This window comes from Phaethon aethereus, assembly GCF_964289735.1.
Source record: "Phaethon aethereus genome assembly, chromosome: 16".
Taxonomy (NCBI): Eukaryota; Metazoa; Chordata; class Aves; order Phaethontiformes; family Phaethontidae; genus Phaethon; species Phaethon aethereus.
Window position 1 is genome coordinate 3312786 of NC_138592.1, and position 24685 is coordinate 3337470.

A 24685-nucleotide genomic window follows, 5' to 3' on the forward strand; every position below is an offset into this window, starting at 1 on the left:
GGTCTGGACGTTGCCGTAATAAAAACGATTAATTAAAGGGTAAGCGGGGAAAGACGATGTGGTTTTTTTTCCTTTCCACGTTCCTGCTGAGGGACATCGAACGCTGGAAAATAAAATGCAAAAAGTCTGAAGGGTAAAAGAGCTGTTGGTAGAGTGTGCTTGTCAATCTTGATTAAAAAGTAGATACATCAGGCAATCGAGGGAAAGATTTGTTTCCTTTTGTAATATGCATTTCAGCCTCTCTGTGAGACGACAGGATTCTGGCAGAATCCTTGCAGGAAATAAAGAAATCGCAGTTAAAACATAATACAATAAAAGCCAAGAAGAAAATAAAGGCTAAATAAAATAATTATGTTAATTTTTTAACCCAAATTTGCTCTACGGAGAATAAGGGCCACATCACTCTTGTCCTTTATGTGACCTGTGAAGGGCTAGGAAGCAGCAGAGCCCTCTTACACCACCGGTGCGATGCCGATTTGGCAGGTGGAGGTGAAGGCGGCTTTTCCTTCTGCCTTGGGACTGAAAATATTTCTGTGGGTATGTCCCAAACCCAGAAGCTGTCATCCCGCAGGGACTATGCCACAGCTCATGGAGGAGCTATGCAGAAGATGTGTCTCCCTTGAAAAGCGCGGTCCAGGAGGAGCAAGTCTGGCTGTGGTGGCATCTCCCCATCACCGTTACTCGGCCGAGAGGCACGGGGGAGGCTTCAGCAGGGGAGTGGGGAGGGAAGTGTCTGTGCCCTATCTTTGTGGGCGTCATCACTAGCAGGGTCACTGCCGAACTTGTACAGAAACGAAACCATTCCTGGCGTCCAGCCCCGTGCTCACAGACTTCTCTCTTATCAAACACATAACTAACAATGGAGATAGTTATATACTTTTAGCATCATCCTGCACGATGTATGAGAGCATCTTCCAAGAATGCTGCAAAAGCCATTTATTCAATAAAGTTTTAGGCAGCTGAAGGGACATGTTTTGGAAAGAAGGCTGGAGGGTCTGTTTTTATTCTCTTGTCCAAGTGAATTCATTATTTCAATCTGAATATTTCTGGCTGCTATATGGTCATTGTGATCGCAGATGTAATCCATCACTAGACGGCCTGCAGCTCTTCAGATGCCGTCAAGTGAAGGAATTTGACCTGCGTCTGATCCTGCCCTGAGGAGCTTTGCTGGGACTTTGCTGGGCACAGCCCAGAAATGACATGTGGCACAGGAGAAGTGGGGAGGACCACCAGGAAGCTCGGCGGGAGTGCTGGATGCCTGCCCTGCTCTTTCACAATTCTGGGCACCTGCTTTTGCCCACCTCCAGTAATTAATTTCTCTGTCAGATGGACCTTTGTTTTGCCCTGCGTGGAGCCATCCACCCGTGACTCCCCAGGAGATCCCTCCCAGGGGCCACAGGAGAAGCCTCTCCAGCCTCTGTGCCTCCATCCATCAGCCGCGGGCCAGCGGGAGCGAGACCACGTCACAGCTCTGCTCCCTCTGCTTTCCCAGTGCCTGTACCGGATTAGCTGGATGTTCAGGCTGTGAAAGCAGCTTCCCAAATGGCTCCCACCACGGGATCGTTTGTGCAGATCATAATTTTTGCAGGAACCTCCATGCACTGGCACTTTCCAGCTGCTTACCCCTGCACGCAGCTCTTTAAGAACAGCAGGATCTGGATTCTTTCTACAGCCAATTTTAAGTCTTACACATCTGCCTGTTAAATTTACCAACACGTTAAATGGAAGTGGCTTTCTCCTGGGAAAGGATCTCTGCTTCTGTTGCTCAGACAATGCCGTGCCAAATAATATGGAGGCAGGGATCTATAGGAGCAAAAACACATATTGAGAGAAATATCTGCTTAACCTCAGCGAATTAATAGTCAATTAAGTAAACTGTGGTAATTTTGTAATATCACGTGCGATCACTCTGCAATTAAAACGCTATTAAACACATAGTTAAGTGCATCGGGAACACTTATGGTCTGATTTTGACATCCCCGCTGGGTAGCATGCGGTGCGGTTCTGTGCCACCAGCCTCTGCTGTGCAGATTAGGAGACCCTGACCTGTATTTGTCACCCGTAATCCGTATGTTTCAATTTTATCGTACAAGGGATCAAGCAGATTTAGGGTGGCAATCCTGCCCTGTTGGGTCCCCTCCCCAGGGATGAACTTGAAACGCGGGAATGTGTTAACTTTCATCTAACGCAGCGTCAAAATGCCCTTTTCTGTCAGATACCTGGTGCCTTTTGCTTCTGTCTCATGCCTCCCCGGGCACATGCTTATCAAAAAGGATGCGTTGTAAAACAAATGATGGACAAAGTGGCTGCCAAAATGATTCTTTCTCGTTACTGGCTCCTAGGACCTGTTCTCCATCATCTTGAGGCTTCACATGAGGGTTGCTTTGATGGAGTAAGATGGAGCAGGTCAGCCTGCTGGAGCTGAGCCCTGCCTGGGGAAGGGTTTGACCCCACGTGTGGTGGGGGTGACTGGAACGGTGTTTGTGAGGTTGGAGATTTCCTGCCTCTATTTTTTGAACTAAAAATAAACCAGACCCATCCCTCACTTCTAATTAATTCAATGTGGTTTTAGTAGGAGCAGAGCTGCTCCATGAACTTCTGATATTTCCCACATTTGAGCAAAGGAGGTGCCAAACGAGCCCAGGGCTGGGGAGCAGAGAAGAGACCAGAGCAAGCCGACCTTGGCATGCTGGGGATGCTGGGGAATGATCCTTCCACTGAGCTGCATCTTCATTTCCCTTCTAAATCCAACTCCCAATTTAAAAGTGTATTAAAACCTGAATTATTGCATCCTGTGGCTTTCTATTTTCTCTTATCATGGCTCTATTCTCTGTCCATTTGAACTGCATGCCAAGGAAGAAGGGGAGAGAGGAAGGAGAAGCAGGGGAGAGACGAGCCCTTGTTTGTCTATCACGCAGGAAGTCCTGCAGAGGAAAACATAAATTTTGAATGACGTCTTTTTCATTGTGCAAAAGAAGATTTAAACTGTGCCCGTCTTGATTTTCAGACTAAACTAGATGTGGAACCAATCCTGGAAGTTAAATTATATTAGATCGCACTGAGCATTTTATTTTACCGCGTGTGTATCCTGTGGCTGAGGCTGGGAGACAGCCCTTCTCCAGGGCCAACATCTCGAAAAACTCAGGCTGGGTTAGCATGAGCAGGGAGCAATTCATCGCATGTAAAAACTCCTTGGTGGGGGCTTGGTGGCCAGCTCAGCTGGGCATGGGAGCCACGCTCAGGAGGGATTTTCAGCCCTTCCGTCCCTCTTCTGGGGCCACCCGAGGCTCGGCGTAACGCCGAGCACCGGGGCGGCGGTGGGTAACGCGCTGCCACGGCCGCCTGACGCGGGACCCCAGGGATCTGCCGCGGTGCGAAGCACTCGGATGGTGTTTTCCTCCTCGCTTTAGCCCCTCCATCCCCTCCAGGGTCCTGCTGAGTTACCGCCCGGCGGCTGCGGGGTGGCCATCCCTCCGTCCTGTCCTCCTGTCTCTCCAGGAGAGGGAGAAAAGAGATGCTGCTCCCTCTTTTAACCACCTCTGCTGCCGGTGAGGCCTCCAGAGGAGCTCAGATCCATCCTTCCTTGATCGTTTTGTTCAGATTATTTTGGCCGATTTATTCTTTTTCTCTGCATTTCAAGGGGAGCTGAAATGCATACAGCTGGGCGACAGCGCGTTGTAATTTTTGAGCAAAGTCGGGAGCTGTTTGGGTATGTGCTGACCCGTCTGAACATCATCTCAGCCATTTCTGCATTTCAGCTCAGCAGCGGCCGCGTGTCTCCGACGCTGCCCGAGGAATGCACGCTCCAGCTGCAACGTATATGACAGCGTTATGGGGCTCGTGTCGGGGATTTGCATTAATGCTGGTTTCTGGTCTACTCAACGCTCATGGGTTTTATATACTTATTTAGTCAATGCCGTTACAAGAGAGTCTCTCACGAAGGGGAGCAAGTTTCACCGTGCCGCCTGATAGGAGGGGTGGTAAAAGCTGAGCCAAGGGTAGATGTAGCTGGCACTGCTTCGCTAAACCTCGAGGCACTGTTTGCATTAACGCCATGCACTACCTGACAGATCGGAGGCAATATTTATACCGGCGGGCCCCAAACAAGGGATTGTGGCAGCCTCAAGGGTGAGTATGAGCCTAGTAAAATTAAAACTGCTTATGCTGGTATTTGGGTCACAAGGCTGCGGAACAAAGGATTTCCATAAAAATCAGAGGGGATGGGGACCACCAGTATGCACCAGTGGTACTCAGGAGAGCAAAGAAGGAGAAACTGGGAATAGCAATGGGCCTGGGGAGCCCTCAGCTCCTTTAGACACCACGGAAAACATGCAGCATTTGCTGGATATAACCCCCCTGTGCTCTTGCACATGTTACTGAGCAGTGTAAACATTAGATTTGACTCCTTAATTTCCATTCCCAGCAGCCAGAGATCTGCTTTTTGTCTTTCTGTATAATTTTCCTTCATTTTTTTCCTGCTAGGGGAGGATTGTCTGGTTTTACGTATCTTTTTTGGATTATGAGGTAGAAGATGCTATCTTGCTTGAAAGGAGCCATGATCCCCTAAATACCTCTTTGTTAATGGCGGCGAGACAGCAGAGCGAATAGAAAAACTTTTTGGCGTGCAAAACCAGCGTATTTTATATCCTCCAGCCCTGATTTTCAACGGCTTCAGCTGACAGATTTGAAAATGGATGTGAATTCCTGCCCCTGCTCACGCTGGTGATTCAATCATCCACTGGCATTGGTTTCGTCCATAAGGAGCAAGGCAGAAAATGAAGGTTAAAGCTAGCACAAGCACAGGCTCCAACAAGCAGCATGTCACTGCTGACCCAGTGCAAACTGGGGCCTCTTCCCCAGTTTCCGTCAAAGGTAATTATTTTTTTGGAAATTAAAGAATTTTCTTGATTCCATTTAAACTTCATTTGTGCCGTTCCCCCCCAGGATGTCCAGGTGTTTGGAGAAGGAAGAAGAACGAAAGAAAATTTCCCCTTTGAGGGATAGATAAGGGCTCCTGTCTCCTCCTCACCAGATTCAGGGCTCTTTCTATTTGGTAAGAGCAGGTATAACCTGAACTGGCATCCTCTGCAGCCCCTTTCTTCTTTCCCCTCGGGTTTTGAGTTTCACGTGTCCTTTGTTCCTCCCAGAACGGTTTCTGCTCTCCAGAGGGACCCTGGGGCTGCACTTACTACATGCTTCTGCAGTGACTAAGGCCTTGGCCGGACTGGATGTTTAAAAACGCATCGGTTAGCTTTTTAAACACTCATACGGACGGGGTTTAACACCTGGAAAATCTGCTTGCTGGGTGCGACCAGCCCTAGGGATGTCTCCAGAGACGCAGCCACGAGAGCCGGAATCCTGGTAGAAATGCCTGGCCAGGCTGAGCTGCGGTGCCAGCAAAGGGACACGTCTTGGGAGAGGAGGAAAAAGAGTCTCCTTGTCCAAGGGGTGCAGCCACGGTCCCTTCCTGCTCCTCAGAGGGTGTTTACAGAGTGCTCCAACACTGCTCTCTTTATGTCCCTTGGCGGGCTGTAAAGTAAACCTACGCATATGAACATCTCTGGGAAATATATACAACTGTTATATAGCTAATTTATCCTCCTGAATTTCAGCGTGACACTTCAGCCGTTAAGCGCAGCTTCCACTCACCTTAACGTCACAGGGGTTTTGCTGAACTCCACTTGGAGTTGCCCAGACTTTTTATTCGGGGTACAAACTGACATGAATTTAGTTCCTTTCTCGCAAAAGAAATGATTCATGGACAAATCTGCTTTCCTTAGAATATAGGAATAATGAAATACGACCGTTTAAGGAGCAGATGTTCAGGCTGGTGCTCTTCTGTGTATTGTGGCTGCAAAGTATTTGCTATTTGTTATTCCTGTTCGCGGGACGGTTACACTAACTCTCATAGCAATATTCTCCTCCTGAAACAGGTTGCTCAGACTTGGAACGTCGGTGAGGAGAAGTGAATAGACTCTTCCAAACATTTGTTCAGAAGGGGAATTGTTAACGCACAAATTAATGAAAGGCAGACGATGTGGATGCTTCATTCAGTAAAAATATATGGTTCGACTTCATCTCCTGAAAAGCATCTTGCTGAGGCATCACCCAGCCAGCTGTGGGAGACTGAAGGATATTCTTTTAATTGGTTAAACCTCTCTAAGTGCTTCATAATTGCTTTCACTAAGCAGCTTCTGTAACGCAGCAAATGCTACCTGGAACTAATCACATTATAATCGGCTTAGCCAGCGTCCAGCCGGGGATGCGCAAACCTCCTCTGGGTGTCCATCAATTTGTCTCAGCGTTGTTATCAGAGCTCAACTGTGCCGTTCAATTACTCCTTCCTTCCATCCACGGCGGGAACCGATCTGACAGGCAGCCGGGAGGTGTTGGAGGCTGCTCGGAGGAGAATGGGCTGCAGGCTGGCGTATTGATGGGGACAATTAGTCCATGTCACAAAACTGACTCCTTTTGAGAAGACGCGTTGGTCAAACGGTGCTTTCAGCCTGAGCCAAGCTCCAATATATCCTGATTTTTGAGCAGCTGATTGGAAATGTGAGGCTGAAACGGGGAGGATTTATATTGGCTCTCTGGGTCTGGATACGGTGTGCAACGGTCTGGGCAGCGTACGTGAGGTGTTGCCTGCTGAAGGCTGCTTATTCTGAAGGGTGCACGTGTGCGTGCATGTGTTTAAGACTTAGTGCTAAAGTCTGGATTTATTTAGGATGTTTTCCACCTTGGAACAGGCTGCCCAGGGAGGTGGTGGAGTCACAATCACTGGAGGTGTTCAAAAACCATGTAGACGTGGCCCTTCAGGACATGGTTCAGTGGGCTTGGGGGTGTTGGGTTGGTGGTTGGACTTGATGATCCTAGAGGTCTTTTCCAACCTTAATGATGCTGTGATTGGGTGACTCTGTGATCACGTGACTGGGGTACCACGCTACGCAATCAGAGAAGCTTCACCCTGCCATGACATCACACAGGAGACGCGGCTTCCCAGCACTACAACACAGCCAAGGAATAATAACAAAAAATGGAGGTGGTTTATAACTGGGGAAGTGGAAGGAATATTGGAGGGTGGCTGAAGGAGGGCAGGAAGTCTCTTGGTGGGAGGTACTTTCAGCGGCAGCACTGGTGCAGACGTTGCCCTGTCATCCTCACAAAAGAGCTGGGAAGCTGCCAGCGCCTCAAGCTCTCTGAATTTGGATCCTCACACCTGGTGAACGCTGACAGCAAGAGAGGGAATTACAATCAGAAATCTCATGCAACTAACGAGCTGGTTCCCAGGCAGCAGCGCTGAAATGTTCTTTGATCCTGATCTCCCTAATTATTTTGTACATCACCAAAGTCAGACAGAACCAAGAAAATACTCAATCGCTAGGAAAGAGGAGGAAAATGATGTTGTGGGTGTTTTGGATGAAGCTGTTAGCCTGACCATTTTTAGCTCCTATTTCAATGTAAATAAATACATAATCTGAGTACATCTGGAAGAAGGAAGGAAGGTGTTTGCCACTCTGACCTCATCCAACAGCTCTGCACACCATGAACTGCAAAAATTTCTCTTCTGAACACTAGTTTTACAAGTTCTGAAACATTTCTTAAAACAAAATCAAGCTCTCTGTAATTCAGGCCAAAGTTCATTTTTGGAAATGGAGAATACTTTGACCCTCATGAAGCTCTGATTTTGTGCCAACAGTTTTATTAGTGTGGACGAGCGTCTTTTTTCTTTTCCCATCCTCTTCCGTAAACTGGCCTAGACTGCGTACATGGTTTTGGCTGCCGCGGATCCCAGGATAAATCATGTGTATCCTTGGTTTGGTTTTTTTTTTGCTACTTTTCAGGCAGCTCAGAGACCTGGTTTATTAAAAAAAAAGTTGCAAGGAACAGGTGAGAAAAGCAAATGTGAATCAAACACCTGCAGTAATCAAGTGCATCTGAAAAATGAAATGAAGCAGGGTTTCATTCACTCTTGCGAGTTAAAAAAGCCTTTCTGCATGATGTGGTGACTCACAGACAGAACTGAGGGTGGATTTCTTATTTGCTGGATCTTCCTCGGTCCAGAAAAGGAGCAAGCGGCCGCACTCACCTTGCCTTCCCAGCAGGGAGGGGAGCTCAGCCCTGCTGCTGGGGTAGCACCGCAGAGATGCCCCACGGGGCCACGTCTGACCCACTTTTACACCGTTTCAGGCTCCAAACGGAAACCCTCACCTTTGCTAACTTTTCTCAGCTTTTGCAGTACATGGCAAAAGCAAAAATTTGCCGGGAGAAGAAGGAGAATGAAATGAAGCTTATTGTTCAGAGAAGGAAGGGGTGTTTTTCAGTGCCTCGGGGGAAACGCGGACCCGTTGGCGAGGGATGCGCTTCCACCACCACCGAGCAGTGCCCCGGGAACAGCAGGCGTACATTTAGGTGTCTCTGTTATTTTTCACAAAGAACTCTCTCCTCTCGATATTAACAGCGTATATAGTACTAAAAGGATAGAGAGAGAGGTGAGCTGTTGTAGTGCAAGTGAGAAAAGGCAACTTCTCACTAAGTGGCAGCAGGCAGAAGCGTTAAGCAACAGAAGAAGATGGGAGGGAGCCAAGGGACTCGCATGGCCCCGTCCTTGCAGGCTCGGTGCCGAAGCAAGACTCACTTCTTATCCCCCTGTGGATGATGGTTAACTGGGGTGCAGAGACAGTAAATAACCACAGCCCCACAAGATAATTACAGGGAATTTAATGTCTCCTGGGTTTTGCCCTCCTTTTTCTCAGTAGGTGTCTCCCAGCGCGGCGTTCGGAGCCAGGGCTTGGCTCTGGCCCGGGCGTAGCGCGCGGTGGGATGCATCCCACGTGAAAACCGGCTGGAGAATCTCATGGAGGTTCTTGGTGCCTTCTCTAGGGATTTCTTTCCTTGTCAAAAATGTGGCCTTGGCCAAAGCACTTCAGTTACCAAGAGCTTTGCCGTGAAAAGCACCAGTGAGAAAGCTTTCTGCTATCAAACTCTCACCATCTGATGCGCACAAGGACTCTTGCAGTTTATAACCAGTGCTGGCATACTTCATTAGATTTTTTGGGATACTATTTTTGAACAGCTTTTGCTCTATCATCTGTCAATTTAAGGTACCAGATTCTTTGGTCTTTTCCTCAGTTTATTTAATTTAATTAAACCACTAAACCAATATTTTGCAGTACAGCTCAATTTCTGGGTGCAGGATCTTTTATTTAACCTTTGTCTGAACCAAAGCTCTGCAGAAAAAGAAAAGGAATAACGTAACGTATGCAAGGCTTAAGTTGCTGTTGACCGAATCATTAAAATGCTGGGCTAATTTTGCTTTTTCAGAGAGTCTTTGCGTATGAGCAGGTCTGTTCTTTAGCTCTACATATCTACAAGCAAAGGCAAAAGAAAAGGATTGTTTGTGATTACCCTAAATGTGGTTGTTTATAAGAATTTAAAAAAACCCTGAATCTCTTTCTGTCTTCATCCATGGAGATCAAAGTTCTGTCTAGTTTCTCCATGGAGTTATGAATACCCACCTGAGCAGTGCATAAGTGGCCACTTGTGCTCACGGCTATCAGTGTTGTTTCAGCCATTGCGTGTGCAAACATGAACCCTTTATTGCGCGTGAAATACGGATGAAGGCATTTTCCAGAACAGGGCTTGGGAATTTGACTGAAACATGTTTAGATAGCCAGCCCTCAAATGGCTGCAAAATGTAGTTACAATCATATAAGAAGCAGCATTTTTAAAAAAAAAGCTCTGCTGCATACTAATTTGGCTTGGGGCAAAAAATGTCTTTTTTTTTTTTAATATATTGCGATTGGCTGGGTTGGAATCTGGAAAACAGTGGGTGCAATATCTGGTGGGAGAAGGTAAAGTGTGACTCACAGAAGGGTGCGCACGTGTCCCTTGGGAACTCTGCTGACTTTATAGTGAGGCATTTGGCCCCCAGGAAAGGCGAGAAATCAGAGTCACCTTAGCCCAGAGCTGAACATTTGACCTGGGGAGACGTCATGGGCACGACAGGAATGGGGGGATTCTCTCACCGTAGACAGCACAGCCGTCGCCCCTGCCACCGTCTCGCTTCGGGTTTCCACGTGTGCGGTGGAGCTGTTTCTGGGTTGGTATAAAACACCAGGCGTGTGGGACTATGCGAGGAATGTTTCGCTACCAAATCAGTTTTGCTATTGTCAGAGTTTTGAGGAGGAGAAACACTAAGAAGGGTCTGATTTAATCAAAAATATTTTTTTTTAATGAGTCATTTGGCCAACTTATTTTCCTTAGAGAGAGAGGAAAATTGAAATCTCAATTAAAGCTGTGATTGATTGTGAGAAACATTTTTCCCCTGTGCGTGTATCTTCAGGGGGAAACTGAATTTCCATAGACTTCTAATGAAGCAGGGGACACCTTCAGCGCAGCTCCCGCATTTACCTTGGGAGCCGGGGGGGAAGGTGCCAACATGGGGTTTCCAAAGTCTCTGCTTTTTTTTTTTCCCCAGAGTTTGCACATGTGATTTACCATGGGTGATGCCAGTGGGGCTGCGTGCCCTGGGCTGTGTGTCCCCTCCAGCTCATCTCTTCGAACCCAATCCCGCAAAATAAGTTTGGTTTTAAAACTACATCAGTCTCCCGGTCACGCTCAGAGCCTAAAACCAGCACCAGCCGAAAGAGCTGGAGCTGGCCAGAAACAGAAAAAGAAACAGGAAACCTTGATGTTATCAAGTTGTTTCTGTTTCACAGAACATGAAATACAGTTTTTTCCTGAAATTATATTTTTTTTCTCAACTTCTCCCTCATTGAGCACAATTAATTAAATAATACTTAAATCTCTTTCTATCTTCCTTTCTCTATATTATTTTCTTTTAATCCTTTAAGGGAAGGTTAGGAATCAGAAAAGTGACTCTGAGAGAAAAAGAAAATAGTGGAAAATAGAGAATAAATTTCCCTAGAAAACTCTTGGTGACTCAGCAAGAAATAGATGAAGGAAAGAGTCCAAGAGAACAAACAAATTTATTTTCCAAAGTTTGGGATTTTGAGACAAGAAATGGACAATTTTGGCAAACGTAAAACTGTTTGGGGGCAATTTGGATTTCCAGAAAAAAGCTAATTTTCATTTAAAATATGTTTCGGGTGAAAGCATTTACCCATTTCAACCTATTGCTCTTCAGATCACATTTACTTAGACACCTCTAGCCAGTTCCATGCTAAAATAAGTGAATACTTACGCAGGACCCTCACGCCGTGCTTCAAGGCTTGCACGCGGCTGGGCTCCATGGACATGCTGAGCATCGTCTGCTGCCCGCCGATGGTGCAGACCTGGTTTTCCTGGGCAGCCTGCTTGAACATGACCATGAGCTGGTTGGCGATGACGGTGTTGAGCACAGAAATGACGACCATGGGGAACACGAAGGAGATGAAAGTGTTGACCTGCAGGGGAGAGATGTGGCACGGTCAAGGGGTGAGAAGGATCAGTGGAGCAGGAGATTGTGTTTTACTTCTCAAAGCAACGGAGGAACAGCCTGCAGTGGAAACCTTTTGCCTCATTTTCCTCTGCTGGCTTTGGCTTTTGAAGGCTTGTGGCACAGGGAGGGAAGACTCAAACACTACTGACACACATTCATTCACATGGGTCAACGCTCAAAAAAGGCAAGTTAATTCACATCCAATTACCTTGTCTTCCGCTTTTCAGTGCAGTTCATTGCCAGAAATGTCTTGACTGAAACGTGCCACTGATCTTTTCATCTTGCGAACTGCAGGACGCTTCTTAGCTTTCATTGTGCGTAGCATGACTTCTAAACAACAGTATGTTATGGTATTTTTTCTTTATTATGAACATTTTTTGAGATCTTTTTAACTAACTTTTTTTTTGGTGTTCTGTCCTTTCCTTGTAGATTTATATGACAGCGTTCTGTAATCTCCTAATCAAATTATCCAATAAACCTCGTGCCTTAAAGCATTAAAATTGATCGGAATAAACAAGTGGAAGTTGTAATGTTTTTAGTACAAATTATTTGATTACTACAGTTTTGATAAAATTAAATGGAGGATCAAATTAAGCAGTGATTGAATCAAGTGGAAGTCACTGTTCGTGTCAAATAAAAGCAGGAAGGCTTTATGAGAACTTTCCATGCGGTCTAGAAACCCCGCTGGAGCTGCGCTTAACAAACGGCAGCCCGGGGAAAGAGAGGCACGTGCAGGATTTGCCTGCATGTCCATGGCAAGGCTGCCGTGGTGGGATGGTGAGCTGCTGTGCTCACCCTCCCCGCAGCATGGAGGGGCTGGGAGCCCACGGGCTTGTCCTCGCCGCTGCACGGCTCGGGGGGAGGCTTAGCACATCACCGAGATGAGTGCGGGACAAATCAAAAGCCCCGTAAATTTTTTAAATTTCAAAATATTAACAATGATTAACCTGTGTGCTGCAAATTACTGCAGAAGCAATTTTATTAAAAGTGATAAAATGACAAAAAAGATAAAACTACTAAACCCAATAGAGTACTTTGCTCTATGGCAGGGTTACAAGGCATGCTAACGTCTTCCCCAGATATAGCCACATATCTTGCACCTTGGTGCTCGAAAACACGGATGCAATCCTGCACTCCAAGCCAACCCCACGTGCCTCTGCAGACTGCAAACCCAAGAAAGCCTCATCTACAAACGGGTGCTCCGCCTGCTCGGACAGGAGACATCCCTCCTTCGCCCACCCACCCATGCAGCACCACCACCTCAGTGTACAAGCATTTGCTGTACGCCCGGTATCTAGTGCAGATGTGTGGGGGATCCCTCTGTAGGGATTCAGAAATGCCGGAGGTGAATGGAAAGATGGAGAAAGAATCCAACCACCCCCCCCGGATGCTAGAGGGGACCCATAAGAAAAAGAAAGAAGCAACACATAAACATATGGGGAGCAGGTGCAATGGCAATCAGAAGCACTTAAGTTTCTTTGTTCATAAATTTGAGAAAGTTGCAACTCATCTTCTGGTGGACTTGATGATCTTAAAGGTCTTTTCCAGCCTTAATGATTCTGTGAAGACAGGCAGTGTTGTTGTTGCCAAAGTTCTCTTTAGATGGATCAAGTCTCTATACAGCTTTGTGCTCCAGAGCTCAATGCCTTCAGTAGAAGTACCAGCTGGGTTTCGTCTCTCGCAACCCATGTGGTGAGAACATCTTCTCTTGTTTATGCTGGTAACAATAATAGAACTCCTCTGCAGACTGAGGAAATTCCTAGATATACCCCACCATTACGAGCTGTTAATGGCCTCTTTTGTTAAATATATAGCAATTTTCTAAGCTTCTAAAAGATAACACATCTCACAGCCTCCTGCGTATAATAAAGAGTTATCTTTTGGAGTTGCCTCAAGACGTGAAGAAAGATCATTAAGCAGTAGGGACCAAGTTCTCAGCTGGTACAAAACAACACGGTTTCACTGAGAGACTGGTTTGTGCTTGTAAAGAACCTGCTTCATTTATTTAACCTTCTGCCATGCATCTGGGTTGCTGGTGCACCCAGGGGTGAGGTGACTTGCTCACACTTACCGGGGCAGACGACGAAACAAGCCCTGTAGTCTCCTTGCTCCTATTTCTATGGCTTTAGCTGCCGAACACCCTTCTTGCCTACTGCTGAACAACGTTTGCACGTCAGCAAAAGGAAACGTTTGCCTCTGGAAATGCTTCACTGCCACCTGACTTTCAGGGTTTATTGGCTTTCATTCAAAAACTTTGCCCCAGCTATAAATTAGTCTTGCCTAATATGATTACACAGAACTCAAAAAGTGTTTTCTGAGCTTTCTTCAAAGCCTTGATTCATTCCATAATTGTATTGTGAAGTCTTTAAAGAGCTTGGAAAATTGTCTGCAATAGCATTGACTTTCCCTTTTATGAATTGTTACAGTAAAAGTGTGAAAATTGCATGCTTTCTATGAAAGGCTATATTTAAAGATTTTTTCCACGTCTTGATTTGTACCAAAACTCTCACATAGTTAAAAAAGAAAAAAAATCGGTATTTTCCCCAGAGGCTGGAGGTTTTAATTTGTGGAAAGAATTATTTGCAAACACAAACTCTCAAGGACAATAAGGGCTAGAAAAGTGCATCTCCCTCCTGCAGACCCCTTGTATTCGGTGCTTTTTCTGGTGAGCTGCTTGCTGGGTTGTGCCAGCCCAGACCCCAGCGCACTGAGCAGGTCAGAGCAGCAACGCTTCATGTCCAGGTGACCTTGCACGCTGCTGGAGCTGACGACTCAAACACCTTTTCAAAGCTCCTTCAAGAGGAGCAGGTCGGGGATCCCAGGACTACATATTCGTACGTCTTCAGGAGCAGGAAGACTCGTGTAGGTGATTAATGGGATTTTTTTACAGTGCTGAAGCTCCTAATGTCAGTGGGACTAAGGCAGCTATGGCTGCCAGTGAACACCTATGGGAGCCCTTGGGTCCTTATATACCTTTACAGATTGCTCTGGCCCTGGGAAGGAGGATTTAGACAGTGTCCAGGTTCATTTTTGACCTGAAGGTCTTGGGCTTTATGTTGGCTCACCGTGGGAAGGACAGCTTGGGTGGTACTAGGTCTAAACTACTTCTGTGTTCAGAGTTGTTTGGATGCAGGAGCAGAGTGGTCTGGCCTCATCTCTGCTGTCACCAAGCATGGCTCAGTCTGATTCTCCCCTCCATTAAAACTGGCCTGTTTGCATCAGTGTAAACCCACCAGATCTGATTCTGCTCAGCGCCGCGATGGGCAGTGACGTGCCGCAGGAGCACAGCGCAGAGGCACCGAGCTCCGCCTGGAAAGGCTTAGCACTGGCTGCTCTCTGGTGTGAAAAAAACCCAACACCCACACCACAAACCCTGTGACCGTGCGCTAAATCCTCATTAAAAAAAAAAAGAAAATCCAATAGTACAATATTTGCCACTGGCAGGATGAAATGAAACACTAACCCACTTCCGTGCTGCCGTCGCTCCTGTAATCAGTGCAGTCCTAAAAGCCATTCAGACACCAGACTGGCAGCATCTGTGGGACGGGATTAGTCCTCGGGACCAATTCATGTTTTGTCTTGTACGGAACCACCACCTTTCCTTCCAGCCTGGGCAGTAACACTCAGAGACCCGAATCACCCTTTGGCTGCGCTGTGCAGGGCGGTGATGCCACGGATGCCGTCGAAGGGCATCCCAGCAGAAATCTCTGCCTAGACCCTGTCCCCGTGAGGGCTGTGCCTGAGATATCCGGTCACTCGATGGATGCAAAGACGTCACAGACTCCGCGGCTCTGACTCGCCCAGTCCTCAAAGGTACAACGCTTGCACGGACCCCCCGGTGGTGACGCTGACCCTGCCAGCCCCGTCTCGGTGGCCACGGGGGTCCTGCCCTGCCCAGGCACCGAGCCTCCCTGACTCTATCGATCGGTGACGCACTTTTCTTCCCAGCTTTCTCTTAGCCTTCTATTGCCAAAGGTGATTTTAATTCCAGCTGAAACATGAAGCATTAAAATTAGGCAGGGTTTTGCAGGACACAGAAGACACAGCAAATCTGGGGATAGGGTTTCATAAGCTCATGAGAAGACAAAGGGGAATTTATGAAACTTTAGTCACACTTCTGGAAGGGAAAAAATGCAGTTACCAGCCTCTCCCGGTCAGCTCAACAAAAATCAGACTTTGTGTGGGACTAGAGAATTCAGCGTGATGTGAGTTTTCTTCTTCCTTCCAAAAAGGAGCACGGGAGAGACACAGAGGAAGGGATGAGCAAAATCAAGTGACACAAAAGCAGAAGCCAGTGCTTAGGTTTGTGACTCTTCCTAAATCTTTTGCATGGAAAACTGCTCCCCTGGCTCTGCTAAGCTTCATGCTGACGTGACTTGCTTTTGCCAAGTTGTCCCTCAAATTACTCAGCTGCCATGGTTTCCCCGGGTTACCACTAAAGGCAGACATCAGCTCCTCGCAACGGTGATGGAGAGGATGAGCATATAACTTCACAGAGGGACTCCCCAGACGGCTTAAATGAGTCCTGTAAATCAGAATTTTTGTGAAGGTTTATTCTTTTGTGCTCTAAGGTGACTTCTGGAGGAACATGGACTCAGAGGCCACCTCGGAAGAAGATGGTTTTTCCATCCCTCCTACGAGCTCAGACTTTTGCCTTCTATGTATCTGAGGGAGAGGAGGGGAAATATTACATCTGTTACCGGCATTTACAGGTCACCTTCACTCCCAGCAGAACTCGGTCACCTGAGGCACCTGCATCTGACTGTTCCCGTGGTCCATCAGCGCGTGGCTTTGGAGGTCAGTTAATGAGTGTTTGTAGACGCTTTAGGAGGTCTTGGAGCACTTAAGTAGTTAAAAGTAAAAAAATTAGGCTAAAGGCCCTTCCTGGAGATACAGTAGCAAGTTAAACACCTCCACTAGAAGTATTTATAATAAAAAATCCCCAAGAACCAAAACTATTCATAATATATTCATTGAAAGAGTTCTGAGGAGAAAATGTTCCTTTACTGAGATCGAAAAAGATTTCTGAACTCGCGTCTTGTGTTTTCCCGCAAGCCAGCCTTTTTTCTAGAGAAGCAAGTAAAGTCGCAGAAAGCGCGTGAAGCGTGCCACGTCGGTCGCGGCAGCGGCACGGCGTGCTGCATCGCAGCGGGGCACCCCCCGAAGCAGCAGCCGGGTTCCTCGGCCAGCAGGAGCAAGACCCCCAGAGGGGACGTCGGGGGCAGCTGGGGTTGAGGGACAATTTTAGCTCTGGGTTATGACAGCGGTTCGGTGGCAGAGACCAGAGATGTTCTGTCACTGCCTGGCAAACGAGGTGACGGCAGAGCCAAATTCCTGGCCTCCGTCAGCGCCGCGTCTCCGGAGGCGCAGCCCCTTCCAGCAGCGAGCTGGGATGTTCAGAGCAATTTTCGCCCCTTCCCCTTCAGGGGTGTGAGAAGGAGAATTAAAACAGAGAGAAGGAGCAGCTCATGAGGGTGAGCTGGTAAAATCTCACCCGGACTGACTAAGCTTCTCTCATACGCCGTTTCCTCGCGGCACGCCTGCCTGCGGCTGGGAAGTGCAGCGAAAGGGCTGTCAGCCTTCCCCTTTTCTGCTGGGGGAGATTTCTCGGGGCAGAGACGCTCCTCGGGTCCAGCCGCCGCTTGCGGGCACGCCTGGGGACACGGCTGAGAAACCCGAAAGGAGCCGAGGAGTCTCTCGGGAGATTTGTCTTTGCTGGTTTCCTGGAAGCGATGATGGAGAGGACCGAGGACGCAGGGTATCGTTTGATTCCTGGGCTTGAGCAAATCAATTAAACCACATAGCTGGGGCTTAACAATCTGCCGCATTCTGGTTCGCCTCATTTCCAATGGAAATGAGCAGTAAATTATCCCCCCCCGGCTGTGGAGGCAGTGTTGGCGGCATATGTCAATCAGAAAAGCTCATTCTGCTACATCAACATTCGGCTGCCAAAAAATATTATTTGACTAAATGTACTTTCAGTGGCCGGAATTAGCATATTTTTAACCACCCCGTGGATGATTTCAGCCTTTAATAAGCACAGTGCCGCGTTCCTGGGCACGGCAACCTGTGGAAGACAAGGCAGGAAAGAGAAAGGCGCGTGGCGGTGGCATGCCAAAAGGAGCGTCTGGCAACGGCACTCGTGTTTGATGTTCACAGGATGTATCTGATGAAAAATCCAAAGTTTTTTTTCTTCTCCCACAGTAAATAAATCACCATCTAATTAAACCCCGTCTTTGCATAGCTTTCCAGATGTCCATGCCAAGTATCTAGCGGTTATCAGCTAAATGCCGTTCCTCAGATACAACAGGAATCTGAGAGGTCTGCGTTTGTGAGTGCTGAAAGAAAAAAAAAACAACTGCTTTTGTAGTTTCCCGTTCCCTGTACCTGGTACAGGGACGAATAGTGGAAGCCAAAAAACTGAAGCCTAGGAAGAGAATTATCTCTTCTGGAAATTTTGGGGGAATTTTATTAATTTCAGAGTGTATTAGCACTAGATTTTAGTAGAAAATCTTTCCAATCTTTTCTCTCTCTGATTGTTTATTTAATAAATATCTAAATTAAATCTGCAGATTCAAGGAGGAAGCTTAAAAGAGTATGGAAGTGAGAGAATGATTTAAGGAATCTGAAATGCTCGAGTGGGTCTCTAGCACTAGTGGGGACCTGTACTGCAGGATACAGGCGCCGGTCCCTCTCTCAGATAAACGCATCCCGGTGCGGGAACACGAACCCCGGACAAACAGGAACAGGGCCAGGCGCTGCAGCCGGCCGGTGTGTCCGTCTGGAGCTCTAGCAGTGTACCTGAGCAGGAGCTCGACCTTCACACGGTGCCGGCTTTAACTCAGGCAGGTTTGCCCGTCACGTTTTATTTCTGGCGGCTGCTATCTGAAGCAGCCCTGACGGCGTGATACGGTGTGACGCAGCCGTCGCCCTCGGACGGAGGCCGTCCGGTGACGTGGGTGGCTTGGCGGCCTGTGCAGGCTCCCTTGGTCGGATTCTGCGTCCCTGCAGGGTCCCCTCCTCCCCGTGACATGAACAAGCTGCCTTCACATACAGCGGGACTTCACCAGCTGGGGGAAGTGACCCTCCCCTTGCCTCGCAACCGGGCTTGTTAATGTGAATATCTGATGAAGGTCCAGATGATGGGACATTCTATTCCATCATTAACTTAATGGATGATCAAAGACAAGATACCAAAATCCAACTAATGTTTCTCTCTTTAAAACAGAATCTCAGAATCACTGAATCATTAAGGTTGGAAAAAACCTCTAAGATTGTCAAGTCCAACCATTGACCCAACACCGCCATGCCCACTGAACCATGCCCCAAAGTGCCATGTCCACACATTTTTTGAATACCTCCAGAGATGGCAACTCCACCACCTCCCTGGGCAGCCTGTGCCAGTGTTTGACCACTCCCTCTGTAAAGAAATTTTCCCTGATATCTAATCTAAACCTCCCCTGGCGCAACTTGAGGCCATTTCCTCTCATCCTATTGCTATTTACTTGGGAGAAGAGACTAACTGCCACCTCACCACAACTCCCTTTCAGGTAGTTGTAGAGAGCGATGAGGGCTCCCCTCAGCCTCCTCTTCTCCAGACTGAACAACCTCAGTTCCCTCAGCCGCTCCTCGTGAGACTTGTGCTCCAGACCCCTCCCCAGCTCCGTTGCCCTTCTCTGGACACGCTCCAGCAAAAGCGTTCTGAGAAATGGCAACAAAAGCCTCTGGTTGTTATCACACCATAAGCCCCGTACCTGGTCTATTCAGCTACAGGTGCATATGGATTCCATACATCCTATCCAAGGTAACAGAAGGTGATCATGTGGGCTGCTCTAATCTCATCCCAAACAGCTCCCCTCTTCATCTCTGGGAGCTGTAAGTGTAGACCGGAAAGACTGAAGAGCACCTTCACTCTGCCCCAGCGAGGCCTTTTCAGAAGCCTTAAATATCATCCCCAGACATTTCAGATAAAGGTTATGATGATGTGAAGCACAGCTCGCAGGCACAGGTATCCGACGCCAAAATGTTATGACCAGCTACGAGTTACGGAGGCAAACCTTGAAGCTAGGACACAGCTGCGCGGGGACAGGGGGACGGGTGGCAGTCACAAGCCGGTGAAGCTCTGGGAGTCGGGGCATTCATGCCGGGGTGAGCAGGACGTCAGATGTGTGTCATTCAGGGGAAAATTAAAAAAAAGAAAAGCCTCAACCACAGGCGCATCTTGCCCAATCCACCTCTGACTGAATAACTCAGCGGGTTTTGCTGACCTCAGCTGGCATTAGCCACAGGAGCTTGAATTGGGTCAAAATTCAAGCCTGGATATTTTAGACCTCTGCAGGAGTCCCAGTTTTCTTCCTGTTTTGGATGGGGTCTGGGAATAGGGGGACTGCAGGCACTGTTGCTTAGGTGAAGAAAGAGAGCGACAAGTCTGAAGATAAACTATCAGATGGATCTGGTGGATGCTCCAAGGGACCGGACTAGGTCCTGTCCCCATGCGGCTACTGCCCTGCAGCCGTTAATGTCAGTGGACTGCTACTCAGTTAAGTGCATGGCAAGGACATGTGAGCCTCTGTTACCGACACATCCATTTGCTGGCCTTATTCTCTAAAGGAAAACCTCTCAAAAGCTCAGAGGACAGCGCATAAAAGCTCAGAGGACAGCGCAAGACTCGTGCATGAGCTCTGGCTGCTTGCTTCTATTTAGATGTTTCAGGTTTTGTGTTGGCAGGTATCTCTATCGGAAGGAAATGCGTGTTCCTCCAAGGCTTACGGTGAGAGCATGCACTGTTTGCAGTCTGTGCTGTACTTTTGAGATCTTCAAGGTGCCAGTATCTGCAACCTACTGCAAAACAGGACTTGTTCCGTACAGCCCGATAACGCGCAGGAACCACTCGCAGGCTAGTGGTGCTGCCCTCCCTCTGGCCGGCTGCCTCCGATGTTGTCTCCAACGGGCTAACGCCAGACGTGAACTCTTCCAAAGGGCTTAATTTAGCTCTAGCACTGAGATCAGAAGGAGGATCTGCTTAAACTCTGTTTTCATTAGCATTTCGGTTTTGCCTCAGAGTAGTGATGTGTTCCTGGTAACGTACCTTCTCTCTTTAGATCCATGGCCATCATGAGAGAGTGACCAGTCAGTGTGGATTAAGATACTAAGAAAAACCAACGTGTAACATTTTCAAGCCTGTGTGTGGTCCCGCACTGATGAACTATAATGGGAATGCAGAGCAGCTAATGAGAAGTTAAGTTCATCACATACTCTGCAGGAGTTAATCAGATACAGAACAGATGGAAATAAATTGCATGGAGACAAAAAAATCGATCATATCTCTATGGCAAAAACATTCCACCAGCTTTTCCATTCATAAATCTCCCTCCACGGAGAAATCATTTGTTCATAAAAAACAACATCTGATGCAGGACAACTTAAATGGGTCTCTTGCTCATGGTGGGTTGGCAAAGATGTCAGAGCACTGAATAATGGTGGCACTCCTGAGCTTGACTAGATACCTGAAGAGATCATTTAACCTCATTTCTATGCATAGTTACAATCCTGTGGCCTAAAGTATTTTCAGATTTGTAATAAATAATAGCAAAAAAGGTATGATTCATACATAACTTGTTTGATATAAATGTTTGATGCTTTATATCAAAATTACAATTCCTAATTATACACAAGGCTAATACCTAAGTATCAAACTCCCTGGGGACCTCAGAGCTCTTCATTACCTTTGCTAAATGCCAGAGAACCTTCTTCATTATAACTACCCATAAAAGAAAACATCCTCCTCTCCTGGTCTTGAGGACAATGATTTCAAACCTGAACGGCTCTTCCGGTTCCAGCTCCCAAGGAGAGAGAGAAGCTGAGAAATTCAGGAAATCCTGGAAATAATGGATTGGAGAATGGGCAAATGGGAAGGTTTTAAGGTTTGCCACTGTGTGTTGCAGAATGGATATCCAGCTTTATCTCACCCAATAAAAATGAAGGATAAAAGAATGTTTGTTTAGAAAAATGAGAGAGTAAAACAGTTCCCCCCCAAAAAACTAGCCCCAAACAAAAAAAACCAAGCCCTCGCTAGGATTACACTTGATGAAAATGATAAAGATGGGTTTGGGGGTCTTGTACGTCTCTCTTCAGTTAATCTAGGGCTTCCTGCCACTGATTTAAGAGGGTTATCTGGAAGCTAAAATGGAAAGGTTTGGACCAGGATGGCTGTTGCCTCCCCATACCTGCTGAGGGAGGAAGGAGGCAGTAACAGAGCAACACTGATGGTCCTCTCAGATGTCATCATTAACCTGAAAGCTTCCAATCTATCCCCCCCAGTCCTTCAGGAAATCTTCCTTCTTAGTTTCCTGAGATTGGGTACATTGAGCTACAAGATTAATTAAATTTGCCTAATTTTGCTTGCAAACAAGAATAAAGTTAATTTGTGTGCTGTCAGTTTACTGGCCTCAGCTTTGCTCCTCAGATCTAGTTATCCATAGCACTGTTTAGGGCAATATTTTTGGTTGAACAAAATCTCAGTGAATAAAGTCCTTGATGTTCCCTTTGAACATGCAGGTCTTTGTTACTATTTCCCCCTCACCCTCACCAGCAGCAGTATTCTACTGAAGGGAAAATAATACTTCAGCTTCAAATGACAGGTTGAAAATATGCTTTAAATAATTTACCAGTGCAGTTGGATTTCAGTTCTCACTATCTGCTGGTATTTTGGTTCCTACTTGTTTTCACCAAAGGGGTATTGCCCATCGCCTATCACAATATATTTTGTTTTCTCAAGTTCTGCTACTTGTCAGCTCTCTACATAACTTAATAAATGTTCATACAGTGCCTAATGCTCCTGACGTCTGAGCAATCCTAATCCAGATTTTGCAGTTATTTTCCATTTATCCTCTTGTCTGTCGTCTTTTCAACCGGCACAAAGCCATAGGGGCTCACGTGATGGACATTCATCCAAAGAAAGTGCCTCCATGTCTTGGTGCTTCTCCTGGTGCAGGCTGGTGTTCTGTTGAGGGTAGCTAATGGTGTCCTTGTCAAGACCAAGAAAATCATCCTCTTTCCTATGCTGTTAGCTGCGACTGCCAGCGCTCAGTACATCTGATGCTCCTGCTCCCGCCGCGTGGGCTTTGCAGCCTGGGACGGGTGCAGGAGTGGCAGCCGTTGCAACCTTAATGAGGGCAGACGACACGTGTGTCTTAGGGGTGTATCGCCGTGCAAATAAATCACAGCAGCTGATTTTGTGAGCCGATACCCGGATCCTTGCTCCTCTCACATCTGCTCGTTATTCCGTACTTCTTCGGTTCGTGCTTGGGGTAGTCATTGCAATGAATGACACCGTTACGCTTGGATATTGTCTCACAGAGTGTGTCAAAAAAAAGCATCAAACCACGGTGACAGTCGATGATCCCCCAACTTTTCTTGTTCTGTTAATATTGAGCCATTTCGTCCCTGATAATTGAAACGGGTGGCTTTTGCCTACGTGAGTGTGAAGCAGGCCGGCGTGGGGATTTCTGGTTAGTGTTTTCAGAGTAAAATAAAGAAATAATGCGTAAGCATGGGAGTATAACACGTGAAGATTTCTAACCGCGAAGAGCAGTAAAGAGTTAAATCAAGCAGTGCTTGCGTTCTTTCTTCCCACGCTCTTGGCAATGCATGGTAGGTGGATCATGACAGAGAAAACCGTGGGTCTGCTCTGCTCGCGTGGTGACTGTCAAACCCCAGTTTTACACTTGGCACGTGGCAGCGCCGCAGCCACGCACGGCTGCGCGGGAGCGGGGTGCCGGGCTCCCCGCTGCTGCCGGCGTCCAAGCTGGGTCTGGGCGGCGGGGTCCCACGCCGGGGCCAGGGCATGGGCGTGGAAAGCAGCAGTAACCCCCCTCTCCTGCTCCTTATGGGGGAAAAATGGGGATGCAACCAGCAGCTGGATGACAGGCGAGCACACACTCATTAGAGCGAGAGTGCAGGGTAATTAATAAATCGGCTCCATCCCCCAGGATGGTACTGAAGAGTTAAGATCGAGACTTTGCTATAAACGAAGCCAGCAATGAAAGCCTTCAGCCTGACGCATGAGGCACGCGCACTACAGAAGGATTTAATGGAAAGTTAATTTAAAAAAAAACAAATGGAAAGAACAAATCATTCTCCTACTGAAAAACACATTGGGCTTGCTTCTGGTTTTGCACGTTCTGCCAGGTGAGGTGGAGGTAGATGAGGGTAAGAGGTGCTGGAGGAGAGAAGTGAGATCATGGCAAAGAATTATTTATCTGTTGAATTATGTTTCAGGATCAAATTTGCTGAAGCTATTTGTAATATTTCACATATGCTGAAAAGTCACATTAATACAGCTGGTAAAATAACAGCTTGTCTGCTTAAAATAATTAGTAGTTGACAAATGGGTTGAATTTTAAATCCATGAGGATCTTTGGTTAGCCCTAATAAATGTTGATTAAGGTAGCAATTAAAATCTAACAATCTCTCTGGGGGTCTGAACTTTAAATCTGAAGTTTGGAACATTCCTCAATTTACAGAGAAAATGCTACAGTTCCTCCCCAAGCTGCGTTATTAAGCTCTGGCTGGGCGGATCTTTTGTCTTTATTTTTTTTTCCCAGTTTACACAGATTAATTGTAACCGAAAGGAGTGCCCCACGGCCAGGGGCAGCAGCCAGCACCTATCCCACTCTAACATCCGATAGACGTAAATACCTCGGCGCAGTGGCAGTGCGAGGTTTTAGCTTTCTCTCGAGTAAGTTAATGCTGTAAGACCCTCTTGAAGTCCCTATTTCCACGGCAGTCCTTCCCAGGAGGCAGCACCCGTCCCTCTTCTCATCAGGCTTTGAAGCGGGCTGGGGAGATCTCCACCTCTCCTTCAAGATGTTCTCCTGCTTCGGAAACGTAGCTGACCTCTCAAAAACAAGCAAGGTCAAGCGGCGCTGAGTGTGCGCTCATCTCTCCCGAATCTCTCTCCTGCTGCTCTGATAGACCCGACTATGCATCTCTTAATCAGGATGATTGGATGAGCTACCAAGCCAAAGCGTTGACTAGATAGCGTCTTGAAGAAGACTAAAATTATCTCCCTCTGCTGCGCTTGAGCAGCGTGACCAAGGCAAATCAAGAAGCACATTTTTGTTTATAGACTTGTTTTACTGATTTATCGTCATGGGACGTTTCACGAAGGTCTCAGATTCTTTACGATCGTACTAAACCTGAGAAAATTTCAGTCACTTCCCTGCAGTGTTCTATTTTTGAAGG

At 47.1% G+C, this 24685-nt stretch overlaps 1 protein-coding gene across 1 annotated transcript in view; it reads right to left on the reverse strand.

Annotated features, from left to right (window-relative positions):
* NTSR1 (neurotensin receptor 1) overlaps positions 1-24685 on the reverse strand; it is a gene marked incomplete at both ends in the record, with an annotated part of 57890 nt that overhangs the window by 3283 nt on the left and 29922 nt on the right. The window contains one exon of the mRNA XM_082007355.1: positions 11204-11405. Coding sequence (XP_081863481.1) covers positions 11204-11405 — 202 coding nt within the window. The remainder of the gene's footprint in view (positions 1-11203; positions 11406-24685) is intronic.